At 47.0% G+C, this 13,868-nt stretch overlaps 2 protein-coding genes across 2 annotated transcripts; both read right to left on the bottom strand.

The window, feature by feature from the left end:
- Positions 1–2,049: 2,049 nt before the first annotated feature.
- On the bottom strand, positions 2,050–6,061 carry LOC139830024 (mediator of RNA polymerase II transcription subunit 10b-like). The gene is made up of 4 exons (XM_071821120.1): positions 5,991–6,061; positions 5,792–5,894; positions 4,668–4,757; positions 2,050–2,327 (listed from the first exon to the last, which is right to left on the bottom strand). The coding sequence occupies exons 1-4, from the start codon at positions 6,059–6,061 to the stop codon at positions 2,256–2,258; spliced, it is 336 nt and encodes a 111-aa protein (XP_071677221.1). The 3' UTR covers positions 2,050–2,255.
- An 814-nt stretch (positions 6,062–6,875) lies between these two features.
- Positions 6,876–10,755, bottom strand: LOC127302556 (mediator of RNA polymerase II transcription subunit 10b). The gene is made up of 5 exons (XM_051333024.2): positions 10,474–10,755; positions 10,270–10,350; positions 10,071–10,173; positions 7,616–7,705; positions 6,876–7,152 (listed from the first exon to the last, which is right to left on the bottom strand). The coding sequence occupies exons 1-5, from the start codon at positions 10,710–10,712 to the stop codon at positions 7,081–7,083; spliced, it is 585 nt and encodes a 194-aa protein (XP_051188984.1). The 5' UTR covers positions 10,713–10,755; the 3' UTR covers positions 6,876–7,080.
- Positions 10,756–13,868: the final 3,113 nt, after the last annotated feature.

Raw genomic sequence — 13,868 nt, 5'->3', positions numbered from 1 at the left:
CAGTAACAACAATGGCAAGTGCTGAATTGGTGTCAGTCTAAATATGGAATACCAAATGATTACACAATGATGTGTCAACATGTACACATAGAACTTGCCTCACTAGTGAGTTCACCTAGATGACTTCCGAAAGGAAATAAACCAATAATTAAACACAGTTCCAACCATTTTCAGTTAAACAAAGCCAAATACCACCAAGAGGCAATCCATCTAATGCTGTTCCCTCGTGGGATCAAACTAGGGACAACAGCCTACTAGATCAGTATTTGAAGGGATTAGGGCATCTCCAACCGCGCGACCCAAACGGACGCGCTGGGCCGTCCGTTTTGGGCCGTTTGGGTCGCCGCCCGGACACGCGGACAGCGCCCCGCGTCCGCGTGTCCGTTTGGGTCGCGCGCTGCGCCCAACGCGCGGACGCATCGCATAAACCGGAGAAAAACGAAAACCAAAAAAAAAATCGAATTTTAACGAAATTTGATTAAACATATGCCCTATTTTGGGCAAATTTAGTACATAGCCCTATTTTGGGCAAATAAAACTAACAAAAGAAGCCCCTATATGGGCTTTTAAATTTAAACTAAAATATAAACAGAAAATAAAAAACCCTCTAGGGTTTGGTCGGCTGCGCGGTGGCCGCCGGTGCGCCGCCTAGCCCCTGTGGGCGTCGTCGGCGACGTCGTCGAGGTCCCCGGGGGGCGAGGCACTGTTGTGGCTCGACCGCGCCGGGGACTCCGGCCAGGAGACCACAGGGCCTCCTCCCACGGCGAGTGGGGGTCCGGAGCCACCCGCGCCGCCCGGAGGCGCCGCTGCCTCTCTCCGCCGGCGGCGCCGCACAGCTTCCTGGCGCCGCCTCCTCCAGCGGCGGCACCTCTCCTCCTGGCGGCGCTGCTGCTCGTCGGCGCGGCGCCTGGCCTCCTCCCGCCGCGCCGCCTCCTCCTCCTCCTCCCGTCGCGCCTGGAGGGCCTGGGCGTAGAACTCCCAGCCCTCCGCGTCCTCCACCTCCCGCCGCGCCGCCTCCTCCATTTCGGAGGTGCGAATGGCCGCATGGAGTTGCGGCCATTTCGCCTCCTCCTCCGCCGCCGAGATGATGAGGGCGGCGCGAAGGTCCGGGTCCTCCTCCGAGGACTCGGGCTTGGGCTCGAGCAGCAGCGGCGGCGGTTGCGGCAATGCCGCGCCGCCGCGGGCGGCCTCTCCGATGTGGAGGCCGCCTCGGTTTCCGCACGATGGTCGCAGCGCCGGCGGACGACGCCGGCTGCTGTTCGCCTCGTCGTCGTTGGCTCCGGCGAAAACCCGCTTCGGGGCCATGGCGGCGGTTTCGCTGCGGGAGTGGAGTGGGGACTGGAGTGGAGGGCCAGATCCCCTCCAGTCCCCATTTAATAGACTCCCCTGGTCACCGATGGGTGGGCCCAAGGGAGACGAGGCGACCAGCGCGCGGACGCGAGCGGACGGCGCGTGCCATCCGCGGGCACGCAAACTCGTCCAAGATTTGGGCCGGGTTTGGGTCGTCCCGGACGCCGCGGCCATCCGTTTTAGGGATGGGTCCGCGCGCTGGGCCGCGTTTTTGTCCGTTTCGACCCATCCGGACGCGCGGGCGCGGGATGGGTCGCCCGGTTGGAGATGCCCTTACACCTCCGTAGCCCGTAGACTGAGGAATGACTATCAAACCAATAAAGGATGATGGGCTCATGAGCAGATTGTTAACAAACATACTATTCTTTTGCAAGTTTCATTATATCCAATTTATCGAGTGGCACCAGTTTCCCAATTCTGGGTGCTGATACCATAGGCAAACAAACCAACCAACCAACAAATAAGAGAGAAAATCTAGCTGAGTAGCAAGTTTCATGAAAACAGGTACTCCCTCCATCCTGAAAAGGATGTCTCAAGTTTGAAGAAGCTCGAATGCATTCGAGCTTCTTCATTCTTCATTCTGAATACGGTGATTTTCTCAAGTTTGTCTAAATTTGGATGTATCTTGGCACTATTTAGCGTCTAGATACATCCGTATTTTGACAAATCTGAGACATACTTTTTAGGATGGAGGGAGTATGATAAACTAATAATGATACATCATGGGGTAATTCACTTCCACAAATGGGTAAGTTGAATATACGAATGAGATAATATACAGATGTAGTGATCACTTGTATGAAGGGGCCAGTGCATAAAAAGGATATATATCAGTTGGTTTACAAGGACTTCCTCAAACTGTGTAGGAGAGATACAATGCTAGCTCTTTGCATTGGGTCATTCTGTCAATGTTCAGCTTTGACTTTGGAATCTCCATTAGGCAAAACACTTTGGGACTGAGCCAGCCGTTTCGATTCCTGGACAAAACGAGTTGTTGAGAAAATCATGCAGTAAAATACAAATAAACGATTAAATAAATATTTACATTCAGTGGACAGTCCAGTCTTAAAGCTAAAAACTAGTAGGACGAAGCCATAGGTGGCGTAGATTTACAAAGAGTGCATTACAAACACGAAAAGGAAAATATGCCCTCAGCTATATTAAGTCTTGACACCAAGAACAGCATTTAACTGGCAGGTTCTAATCGAACACATATATGGTGGTCTTAGTTTCACCAACTACGCTAACACTTGTGGAAGGGTGAAAGATGCACCCGGCAGTGGGATAACTGATAACTGACACATGAAACAACATATGATCACAAATGTACTTAAATATTATCACATTGTTCTTGCCCCATTTGCAGATTTATGTTAAACAACATTTCAAGAAAGACACATATATCTTAAGAATGCAGGCACTACAGGAATCGCGGTAGATGCCGACGGCATTCGACCCTCGGCCGTGGCGAGAGTTTCCACATACAGATCCTGGATTTTACCAAGTGTTAGCCCATGTATGCGGAAATCGTCAACAACGGGTACATCCAAGGTTAGCCAAACCTTACATCACACTTGTACACATATGTTATGGGCATATGCAAGTTTTCCAGCGATTCCGACGATCCGATAGTCTGTATCTTGGGAAACCCTAGGGCGGGGACCCCGCAGATCTACCCCTATAGCTTTTTCCGTGCGAGGGTTTACCAATGGATTTTTTTATTTTCTTTGCTTTGTTTAGGACATATGCACATGGAAACCATAGGTTTGGAATAAAATAGGCCACAGATGAGCCGTAGCAGGAGTTTCCACATACAAATCCTGGATTTTACCAAGTGTCGGCCCATGTATGCGGAAATCGTCAACGCGGGGTACATGCAAGGTTAGACAAACCTTACATCACACTTGTACACATATGTTAGGGACAAATGCAAGTTTTCAAGCGATTCCGACGCTCCGGTGATCTGTATCTTGGGAAACCCTAGGGCGGGGACCCTGCAGATCTACCCCTATAGCTTTCTCCGTGCGAGGGTTTACCAATGGATTTTTTTATTTGCTTTGCTTTGTTTAGGACATATGCACATGGAAACCATAGGTTTGGAATGAAATAGGCCCCGGATGAGCCGTAGCAGGAGTTTCCACATACAAATCCTGGATTTTACCAAGTGTCGGCCCATGTATGCGGAAATCGTCAACGCGGGGTACATGCAAGGTTAGACAAACCTTACATCACACTTGTACACATATGTTAGGGACAAATGCAAGTTTTCAAGCGATTCCGACGCTCCGGTGATCTGTATCTTGGGAAACCCTAGGCCGGGGACCTTGCAGATCTACCCCTATAGCTTTTTTCGTGCGAGGGTTCACCAATGGATTTTTTTAATTTCTTTGCTTTGTTTAGGACATATGCACATGGAAACCATAGGTTTGGAATGAAATAGGCCCCGGATGAGCCGTAGCAGGAGTTTCCAGCGATTCGGACGCTCCGGTGGTTTGTATCTAGGGAAACCCTAGGGGGCGGGGACCCCGCAAATCTACCCCTAGGGTTAGGGTTAGGGTTAGAGTTAGGGTTAGCAATGGACTTTTTTCCTTTGTTTTAGGTCATGTGGTGGCAAGTATGGATCCATGCTATCTAAGGTTTTCCTCCGGTTCACCCCACCGGTGAGTTCTGCCCTATACGTCCAGGACATGCCTAAGTGCCGTCAGCGCATGTGCGTGTAGCCGAAAGACCCCGGGGGTACAACATTAGACAAACACCACCACACCATGCTGGTGGTGGTGTTTTGTTGGAGAAGAACACATGGGTATATATAGGGAGGCGAGGGGCTGAAACGGCGAGAAAAGCTGGCGGGAGAAAATGGCGGGAAAAATTGGCGGGAAAGATTGGGCGGGAGAAATGGGCGGGAAAAAGGAAAAAAAAGATGGATGCTAAGCCGACTGTGCCCCTCGGCATAGGCTAGACAGCTGACGTCATTTTGGCGGGAGGGGCGGGAGGATTCGGCGGGAGAAATTGGCTTCAGCTACGCCGACGGTGGCCCTCGGCATAGGCTTCACGCCGTCAAGGTCCAGTTAGGGCATGGCCGCGGGGCGATGGGACGGGGTCGCACCCTCAACCTATGCCGAGGGCCGCCGATACGCCGAGGGCCACCCTCGGCATAGCGTGTCATACGCCGAGGGGCGCTATACGCCGAGGGGCGCTTCGAGCAGCTGGGCTGACCGGGCAGTACGCCGACGGCCCCGACATTTGGCCGTCGGCGTACGCCACGGCCGTCGGCGCAGCGCGCCATTCCTGTAGTGAGGCGGCATATTTCAACTTACAGCAGCAGAAGTAGCACGTATCTGCCTGTATGCTTCAACGTCTTCAGGAAAAGCTTCTTCAAGCTCCTCAAGAAGATGCTTCCTCAGACTCTGAAACAAAAAGATTTACAATATTATTTTGTCATTTAGCTCATATTGAAGTTCTTATGAAAGACTAACCAAAGAATCAGAATAGTTAGCTCTTGTACTATATCATTTTTTGTCAGGTTTTCATGACAAATATCAGCACACATAGTCACACTGAATACACGGGAGTTGGGACCCCACTACACCATACAAGGAAAATGACAGGAGAAATTTGGAGAAATTAACCCAAAGCTCAAAACAAGTGCAGAAGTACAAAGTAACAATGACCACACCAATAGTTGAATTACCCCACTTGTCACAGCCAAGAGGGTTATATCACAAATTGAATTCACAACTATACACAACGGTGATAAATCATGACTAACGCTAAACAAAGGAGGGGCTTACAGATATACATCTATTCAATAAATGCTATACAGGTATTGGATACAAAATTGCCATTTACCCATTCTTATACAGCTAGATAATACATAGACAAGAATCTGCATCGACAATACAACAAACCCTGCCCCATACTCACCTAAAATTGATTGGAGCAGATAAATAGCAGTCAACATGAGTAACACCAGTGAAAGTTTCGAAAATGAAAAGCATACTTAACAACTGATTGCCATAGTCAGTATACCTTAACAAATTTAAGTGGATGTAGAGGGAGTGTGCAACTGTATAGCATACAGGAAGGCTAAATTCATGAAAGACAACATGTATTTCCTTTTGTGGTTCAGAACTTTGGATGACACTATATGTAAAGATATACTAGAAACCACAACATGTAGGTTCCCTTTTTAGGGGCACACATATTTTATCCCCTTGAAATTACACCAATGTCCTCTCATATCAAAATCAGTATTTCATTTTAATGCGATCAGCAGTACTAATTGCTGTTTCCATAAATGAAAAAAGAAATATACCAAGATGCTTTCTCACTAGTCTTGATCCAATGAAACAAATTGTATCGATCATATCTATCGGTATGCTTTTGGTCCATGGGTCAACTTTGCCACAAAAGTTTAAACAGCAAGTTGAGGCATCCATACCTTGAAAGCGTCAGTCTTGCCCTTGGTGATCTGGTTCTTGGCGATGCAGCTGTTGAGCACGTCCCTGGTGAACTCATCGGGGTTCTTCCCGTCGTCAATCAAACTAACAACACAGGCACCAACCGGAAGCACACAGTTCAGGCCATGGTCAACAAGAGCAATGAGCAACTGAGTAAGAGACGAGACTGAACGGTCTCACTTGACGACCTCCATGGGCACCTGGATGTTGCACCCGTCGGCGAGCTTCTGCAATAAAGGATGATGGGCCATAACGAGCAGATTATTAACAAATTTAGGGGTTGTTTGATTCAAAAAAAAGTGTAGGATTATTGTAAAATTTGGGTTCATAGGATTTTTTTTTCTACAACGGTTGTTGGATCCATAGGATTGCAATCCTTTGAAATTACTATAACGGATTCATTTGCCCAGTATTGAAGGAAAATTTCCCTTCACTGCAAAATTTCCTTTGAAACCAGGGCTGATCTCGTATCTGGAAGTTGTATGAGGAGATTAATATGATCCAGGATAGTTGTTTTCAGTTTGAAGTTGTGAAAATAGGAAGAGAGTAACAAGGCAGCTCATATGCTTGCTGATGTAGCTAGATTTTCTAGTCAAGACTACTACTGGATGGGGCATGTCTGTCCAGTTGTGGCAGAGATTGTTGAGAATGAAGCTGTAAAACATGTTAGCCATAATATATGAAAGCTCTCTTTTCCCGCAAAATTTCCCTTCACTGCAACCTCTTTTTACAATTTCTTTGATATTTCTTGTGCAACCTCTTTTTACAATTTATTTGATTTTCTTGTGCAATTAAACGCTCATGGATCCAAAATCCTGTAGATTTCTCATCGTGTAGGATTGGAGAGGACATGCCATCCCAATCCTATGTTTTCTCTATTCTTGCGTTCTCAAAATCTTATATGAATCAAACAAGCCCTTACTATTCTAATGCAAGTTGCATCATATGCAATTTATCGAGTGGCACCCAGTTTCCAATTCTAGGTGCTGGTACCATAGACAAACAAACCAACCAACAAACATGAGAGCAAATCTAGTTGAGTAGCTAGTTTCATGAACACAGGTATGATAAACTAATAATGATACATCATGGGGTAATCCACTTCCGCAGATGGGTAAGTTGAATATACATATGAGATATTATACAGATGTACTGATCACTTGTATGAAGGGGTCAGTGCATATAAGGATATATCAGTTGGTTTACAAAGCCTTCCTGAAACTAGCATATGAGAGATACAGAGCTTGCTCTTTGCAATTGGGTCCTCGTGTCAATGTTCTGCTTTCACTTTGGAATCTCCATTAGGCAAAACACTTTGGGACTGAGCCAGCCGTTTTGATTCCTGGACAAAAACCAGTTGTTAAGAAACTCATGCAGTAAAAGTTGTAAAACACAGAACATTCAAATAAATATTTATTTACGTCCAGTGGACAGTCTAGTCTTAAAGCTAAAAACTAGTAGAGTAGTAGGATGAATCCATAGCTGGTGTACATTTTTACAAAGGGTGCATTACCAACACGAAAATGAAAATATGCCCACAGCTAAATTAAGTCATAATATAAAGATAAGCATTTAAGTGGCAGGTTCTAAATGAACACATATATAGTGGTCTTAGTTCACGAACACATATATAGTGGATGAAAGATGCACTGGGCATTCTCATAACTGACAAATGAAACCACATATGATCACAAATGTACCTAAAAATGATCAGATTGTTCTTGTCCCATTTGCAGATTTGTGTTGAACAACATTTTCAACAAATACACATGTCTTAAGAATGCAGGCGGCGTATTTCAACTTACAGCAGCAGAAGTAGCACGTATCTGCCTGTATGCTTCAATGTCTTCAGGAAAAGCTTCTTCCAGCTCCTCAAGAAGATGCTTCCTCAGACTCTGAAACAAAAAGATTTACAATATTATTTTTTCATTCCCATCGAGTGCTAGCTCATCTTGCAAGTTCTCATAAAAGACTAACCAAAAGAATAGTACAGGAAACTAATAGAAAAAACTCTTTTACTCTATCAAATTTTGTCAGGAGTTCAGGAAAAATATCAGCGCACATAGTCACACTAACTTAATACATGGGAGTCGCGGCCACTATACCATACAAGGAAAATGACAGGAGAAATTTGGAGAAATTAACCGAAAGCTCGAAGCAAGTTCAGAAGTACAACGTAACAATGACTGCACCAACAGTTGAACTACCCATTTGTCACAGCCAAAGATAGTTATATCACAAAATGAATTCACAACTATACGCAACGCTTTTAAATCATGACTAACGCTAAACAAAAGAGGGGCTTACAGAGTTACAGCTATACATATATTCCATAAATGCTATATAGGTATTTCATACGAAATTGCCATCTACCCATTCTTATACAGCTAGATAATACAAGAAACAGGAATCCGCATGGGCAGCTGCCTAACACTTCACCTAAAATTGATTGAGGCACATAAGTAGCAGTCAACCTGAGTAACACTAGTGAAAGTTCCGAAAATGAAAAGAAGCCTTAACAACTGATTGGCATAGTCTGTACACCTTAACAAATTTAAGTGGATGTAGAGGAAGTGTGGAACTGGATCGCATGAAGGGAGGCTAAATTCATGAAAGACAACATGTATTTCCTTGATTTGTCGGAACTTTGGATGTCACTATATGTAACGATATACTCTGTCCATCCCATGGAACTTGTCTGAGATTTGTCTAAATTCAGATGTATCTAGACACTAAATAGCATCTAGGTACATCCAAATTTTGACAAATCTCAGACAACTTTCGTGAGACAGAGGGAGTACTAGAAACCCTATATGTTGGTTCTTTTTGTAGGGGCAGACACATTTTATCCCCTTGAGATTACACCAATGTCCTCTCATATCAAAATCAGCATTTCATTTTAACGCGATCGGCAGTACTAATTGCCATGGTTTTTAAGGCGACGCTTAGGCGTCAGAGCGCCCTCGGACGTCAAGGTGATGTGGTCGCCTTAGACATCAACATAAGGCGTCCGCTTTGGAGCTCTAATGCGCCTGAAGCGGCACTTAGGCGCATAGGGTGTTGTCCTGGGGCAACCAGGACGCCATAGCGAGAGCTGCAGGAGCGAGCGGGAAGCAGAGCTCTGTGAGCAGGAAAATGGGCTAAAAAGAGACGGGGAGGCCAGGCATGGATAAGAGGATAAGGATGAGAGAGAGAGAGAAACAAACCACATCAAGTGATTGAGAGGGAGTGTTCTCTCTGGATCCCTAGGCGGCGGCCGGCGACTGCATCCTCAGGACCCCTCAGCCACGGCTTAGATCTGCGTCAGCTGCCTCGTCCTCTCAGCCTTGGCTTCTCCTCTTCCTCTGGCGAAACCTTGCTAGGTCACAGTGTTGCCGTCCAGAGCCTGCTTCACCGCCGACCCACACTGGTAAGGCCCACCCTGCTTCTCCTTTTCTCCTCCGCCCCTGCTTCTCTTCGTCCTCTGTTTCTGCTTGTTCTTCTTCCCCTCCTCCCACAAGACCATAGCCCTAGCACGTTGCTTCTCTATTTCCCCTTCGACCACTCTACTCTGCTTTGTTCTCCTTCTTCTCCCTTTATCTTGGCTCTAGTCTGTTTCATTGACCACCGATTGGTGCTTCTCTTAATATTGCTGCAGCCTGCAGTAGCGAACAGTGTCCCCTGCTGTGATGGATGCTGCGGCTGCTGATCCTAGGCGGAGAGCGACATACAACAATCCAGTGTACAATGTGGCCAGATTTAGAGGAAGGCTCTCTACTCCAATGTACATTGTGCAGCCCGAGATTCCAGCCTGGAGCGAGCAGCTCAAGCAACACCTTTCGGGGGGTCCATGAAGTGCATAATTGTCCCGGGGCAACCATGGAAATTGGGAAAGAGATAAGCAACTTCTTAAACACAAGGAAGTTTAAAGCTATGCAGAGCAATATTTAGATGAGGAGGATGAAGCTGAAGTTCAAAGACATCGTTTCGTCGTCTAGACAAGATAATTTGAGGCCTACGCCATGAACTTACATGATCTAGTCATTATTATGTTATGTAACTTGTGCTGAACTTATGTTAATTTCAGATATTAAATCTCCTATCTGGTTGCCATATATGATAATTATGTGTATTTAAGCGCTTAAAGGTGATGATTAAAAGGTCCCCAGGCGCCTTAAACCGCCTTACCGCAATGAAAAAAAAAATTGTACCGAGCATATCTGTGGGTCCATACGTGAACTTGGCTACAAAAGTTTTAACAGCAAGTTGAGGCATCCATACCTTGAAAGCGTCGGTCTTGCCCTTGGTGATCTGGTTCTTGGCGATGCAGCTATTGAGCACGTCCCTGGTGAACTCATCGGGGTTCTTCCCGTCGTCAATCAAACTAACAACACAGGCACCAACCGGAAACACACATTTCAGGCCAGGGTCAACAACAGCAATGAGCAACTGAGTAAGAGATGAGACTGAACGGTCTCACTTGACGACCTCCATGGGCACCTGGATGTTGCACCCGTCGGCGAGCTTCTGCATCGTGTCGAGCTCCGCCACGAGCGCGTTCCTGCATCGAACAGGACCAAACCCTAAGAGATCCGCACACGGAGAGAAGCCGCGCGCGGGACGAAAGAGGGCGGCGGGCGCGCGAGGTTTGGGCGGGCTGCGCGGGGGTGGCGAGGAAGCTCACAGGCGCTGGAGGAGGGGGAGCTGGGACGCGGAGCTGAAGGAGGAGACGTTGAGGTTGAGCTGGTGGAGCAGGCCCAGGGTCTTCTGGATCGAGCCCGTCACCTGCGCCAGGTTCTGCTTCGAGGCGTCCTCGGGACGGTCGCCGACAGCGCCACCTTGTACGCCGTTACCGGAAGCGGCCGCCGCTGCGGATGCGGCGGCGGCGGCGGCGGAGGAGGAGTTCGGGGCGGCGCTGTCCATGGCGAAAGTCGGGGAGAGAGATGAGAACGAAGGGGAAAGCCCAGCTGCCGATCAAATGTCGCGGCATATCATATTGGGCTTTCAGAAAAATAAGTGGCCTGTGGGCCTCTCGCTTTGCCCTGCGCGACGATAGGTTCGGTTCTATTGGGCCGTGCCTATTTTTATCTCTTTTTTTCTATATCTATCGGAGAGGTTCAGTTCGTCGGATGTGTTTGGTAGCCCGGATGAACCAAGAATACCTATCTCTTCTCATATATGATGACCCTAACCAAGTTAGAGCATCTCCAACAGGCGATGTATCCAGCGCTGTATCCCAAAAAGCGACTAGTTTAGCGTGCGAGAGGCGTAAATTGTTGCTCCAACAGATGCTGTAACCGGTGATGTAAAATGGAGCGCGCTGCAAAAGCGCTATCTGGTGCACTATATTTAGGGCGCTGGATAGAGCGCGCTGTACAAATTCCACGCAGAAACAACTACCCAGTTTTACAGCTCCAAAATTTAGAGCTTCTGGCGGAGGAGAATTTGGCCTCGCGCGCGAAATACGGATAGAGCGCGCTGCAAAGTGCTTTTACAGCGCCAAAATTTAGCGCGGCTGTTGGAGATGCTCTTAAGAGGAGATAAGATGTTGTTTGGTGTTTGGTAGCACATGTATGAGATGAGATAGTGAGGATACCACCTCAATTGATCTTAGCACTATTCAATATTCAAACGAAGTTAAACTATATAGACTAATTTAATATTCCATAAAATACACACTCATTTAATATTCTATATTTAACTAGTAGTTTTTTTCTTCGAAAGATACACCTTTTTGCAAATAGGCCCTAAAACAGACTACAAAAAATCAATCTGGTCCTCTTGTAGCTGCCTGCAGCTTGATCTGCATGGGAGGAGCAGCACCGCATGTGGCAGTGGTGCGTCGGAGGTGATGGGTGACGTCCGGCAACCAAGGGAGGGGGTGGCGGCGGCCGGCGAGCGGTGTCCACTGCGGCCAGGGAAGGGGTGGTGGCTGATACGCGTACAACACGCATCCGTTGAGAACCCCAAGAGGAAGGTGTGATGCGTACAGCAGCAAGTTTTCCCTAAGTAAAAAATCAAGGTTTATCGAACCAGTAGGAGCCAAGAAGCATGTTGAAGGTTGATGGTGGCGGAGTGTAGTGCGGCGCAACACCAGTGATTCCGACGCCAACGTGGAACCTGCACAACACAACCAAAATACTTTGCCCCAACGTGACAGTGAGGTTGTCAATCTCACCGGCTTGCTGTAACAAAGGATTATATGTATAGTGTGGATGATGATGTTTGCAGAAAACAGTAAAAACAAGTATTGCAGTAGATTTTATTCGATGTAAAGAATGGATCGGGGTCCACAGTTCACTAGTGGTGTCTCTCCAATAAGAAATATCATGTTGGGTGAACAAATTACAATTGGGCAATTGATAAATAAAGATGGCATGACAATGCACATACATGTTATGATGAGTAGTGTGAAATTCAATTGGGCATTACGACAAAGTACATAGACCGCTATCCAGCATGCATCTATGCCTAATAAGTCCACCTTCGGGTTAGCGTCCGCACCCCTTCCAGTATTAAGTTGCAAACAACAGACAATTGCATTAAGTATGGTGCGTAATGTAATCAACACAAATATCCTTAGATATAGCATTGATGTTTTATCCCTAGTGGCAGCACATCCACAACCTTAGAACTTTCTGTCACTGTCCCAGATTTAATGGAGGCATGAACCCACTATCGAGCATAAATACTCCCTCTTGGAGTTACAAGTAACGACTTGGCCAGAGCCTCTACTAATAACGGAGAGCATGCAAGATCATAAACAACACATAGATGATAGATTGATAATCAACATAACATAGCATTCCATATTCATCGGATCCCAACATGTAGCATTACAAATAGATGATCTTGATCATGTTAGGCAGCTCACAAGATCCGACAATGATAGCACATGAGGAGAAGACAACCACCTAGCTACTGCTATGGACCCATAGTCCAGGGGTGAACTACTCACACATCACTCCGGAGGCGATCATGGCGATGAAGAGTCCTGATACGTCTCCGACGTATCGATAATTTCTTATGTTCCATGCCACATTATTGATGTTATCTACATGTTTTATGCACATTTTATGTCATATTCGTGCATTTTCTGGAACTAACCTATTAACAAGATGCCGAAGTGCCAGTTGCTGTTTTCTGCTGTTTTTGGTTTCAGAAATCCTAGTAACGAAATATTCTCGGAATTGGACGAAATCAAAGCCCAGGGGCCTATTTTCTCACGAAGCTTCCAGAAGTCCGAAGGAGAGACGAAGAGGGGCCACGGAGGGGCCACACCCTAGGGCGGCGCGGCCCCCCCCTTGGCCGCGCGGCCCTGTGGTGTGGGGCCCCCGTGCCGCCTCTTGACCTGCCCTTCCGCCTACAAATAGCCTCCGTGACGAAACCCCCAGTACCGAGAGCCACGATACGGAAAACCTTACTGAGACGCCGCCGCCGCCGATCCCATCTCGGGGGATCCAGGAGATCGCCTCCGGCACCCTGCCGGAGAGGGGATTCATCTCCCGGAGGACTCTACACCGCCATGGTCGCCTCCGGAGTGATGAGTGAGTAGTCTACCCCTGGACTATGGGTCCATAGCAGTAGCTAGATGGTTGTCTTCTCCCCATTGTGCTATCATTGTCGGATCTTGTGAGCTGCCTAACATGATCAAGATCATCTATCTGTAATTCTATATGTTGCGTTTGTTGGGATCCGATGAATAGAGAATACTTGTTATGTTGATTATCAAAGTTATATCTACGTGTTGTTTATGATCTTGCATGCTTTCCGTTACTAGTAGATGCTGCAGCCAAGTAGATGCTTGTAACTCCAAGAGGGAGTACTTATGCTCGATAGTGGGTTCATGCCTCGCATTGACACCGGGACGGTGATGAAAGTTCTAAGGTTGTGTTGTGCTGTTGCCACTAGGGATAAAACATTAGTGCTATGTTCAAGGATGTAGTCACTAGTTACATTACGCGCCATACTTAATGCAATTGTCTGTTGTTAGCAACTTAATACTGGAGGGGGTTCGGATGATAACCTGAAGGTGGACTTTTTAGGCATAGATGCAGTTGGATGGCGGTCTATGTACTT

Source organism: Lolium perenne, chromosome 5 (genome assembly GCF_019359855.2).
Source record: "Lolium perenne isolate Kyuss_39 chromosome 5, Kyuss_2.0, whole genome shotgun sequence".
Classification (NCBI taxonomy): domain Eukaryota; kingdom Viridiplantae; phylum Streptophyta; class Magnoliopsida; order Poales; family Poaceae; genus Lolium; species Lolium perenne.
This window is presented reverse-complemented; position numbering and strand designations above follow the sequence as displayed.

Excerpts from the sequence above, each read along its gene's own strand:
- LOC139830024 (XM_071821120.1), bottom strand. The coding sequence starts at position 6,061 with ATGGCCCATCATCCTTTATTGCAGAAGCTCGCCGACGGGTGCAACATC. Across the intron at positions 4,758-5,791 it reads GCAAGACTGACGCTTTCAAG|AGTCTGAGGAAGCATCTTCT; the intron begins GTATGGATGCCT and ends TTTTTGTTTCAG. Across the intron at positions 2,328-4,667 it reads TACGTGCTACTTCTGCTGCT|GAATCGAAACGGCTGGCTCA; the intron begins GTAAGTTGAAAT and ends CGTTTTGTCCAG.
- LOC127302556 (XM_051333024.2), bottom strand. The coding sequence starts at position 10,712 with ATGGACAGCGCCGCCCCGAACTCCTCCTCCGCCGCCGCCGCCGCCGCA. Across the intron at positions 10,174-10,269 it reads GTGCCCATGGAGGTCGTCAA|TTTGATTGACGACGGGAAGA; the intron begins GTGAGACCGTTC and ends CTGTGTTGTTAG. Across the intron at positions 7,153-7,615 it reads TACGTGCTACTTCTGCTGCT|GAATCAAAACGGCTGGCTCA; the intron begins GTAAGTTGAAAT and ends GTTTTTGTCCAG.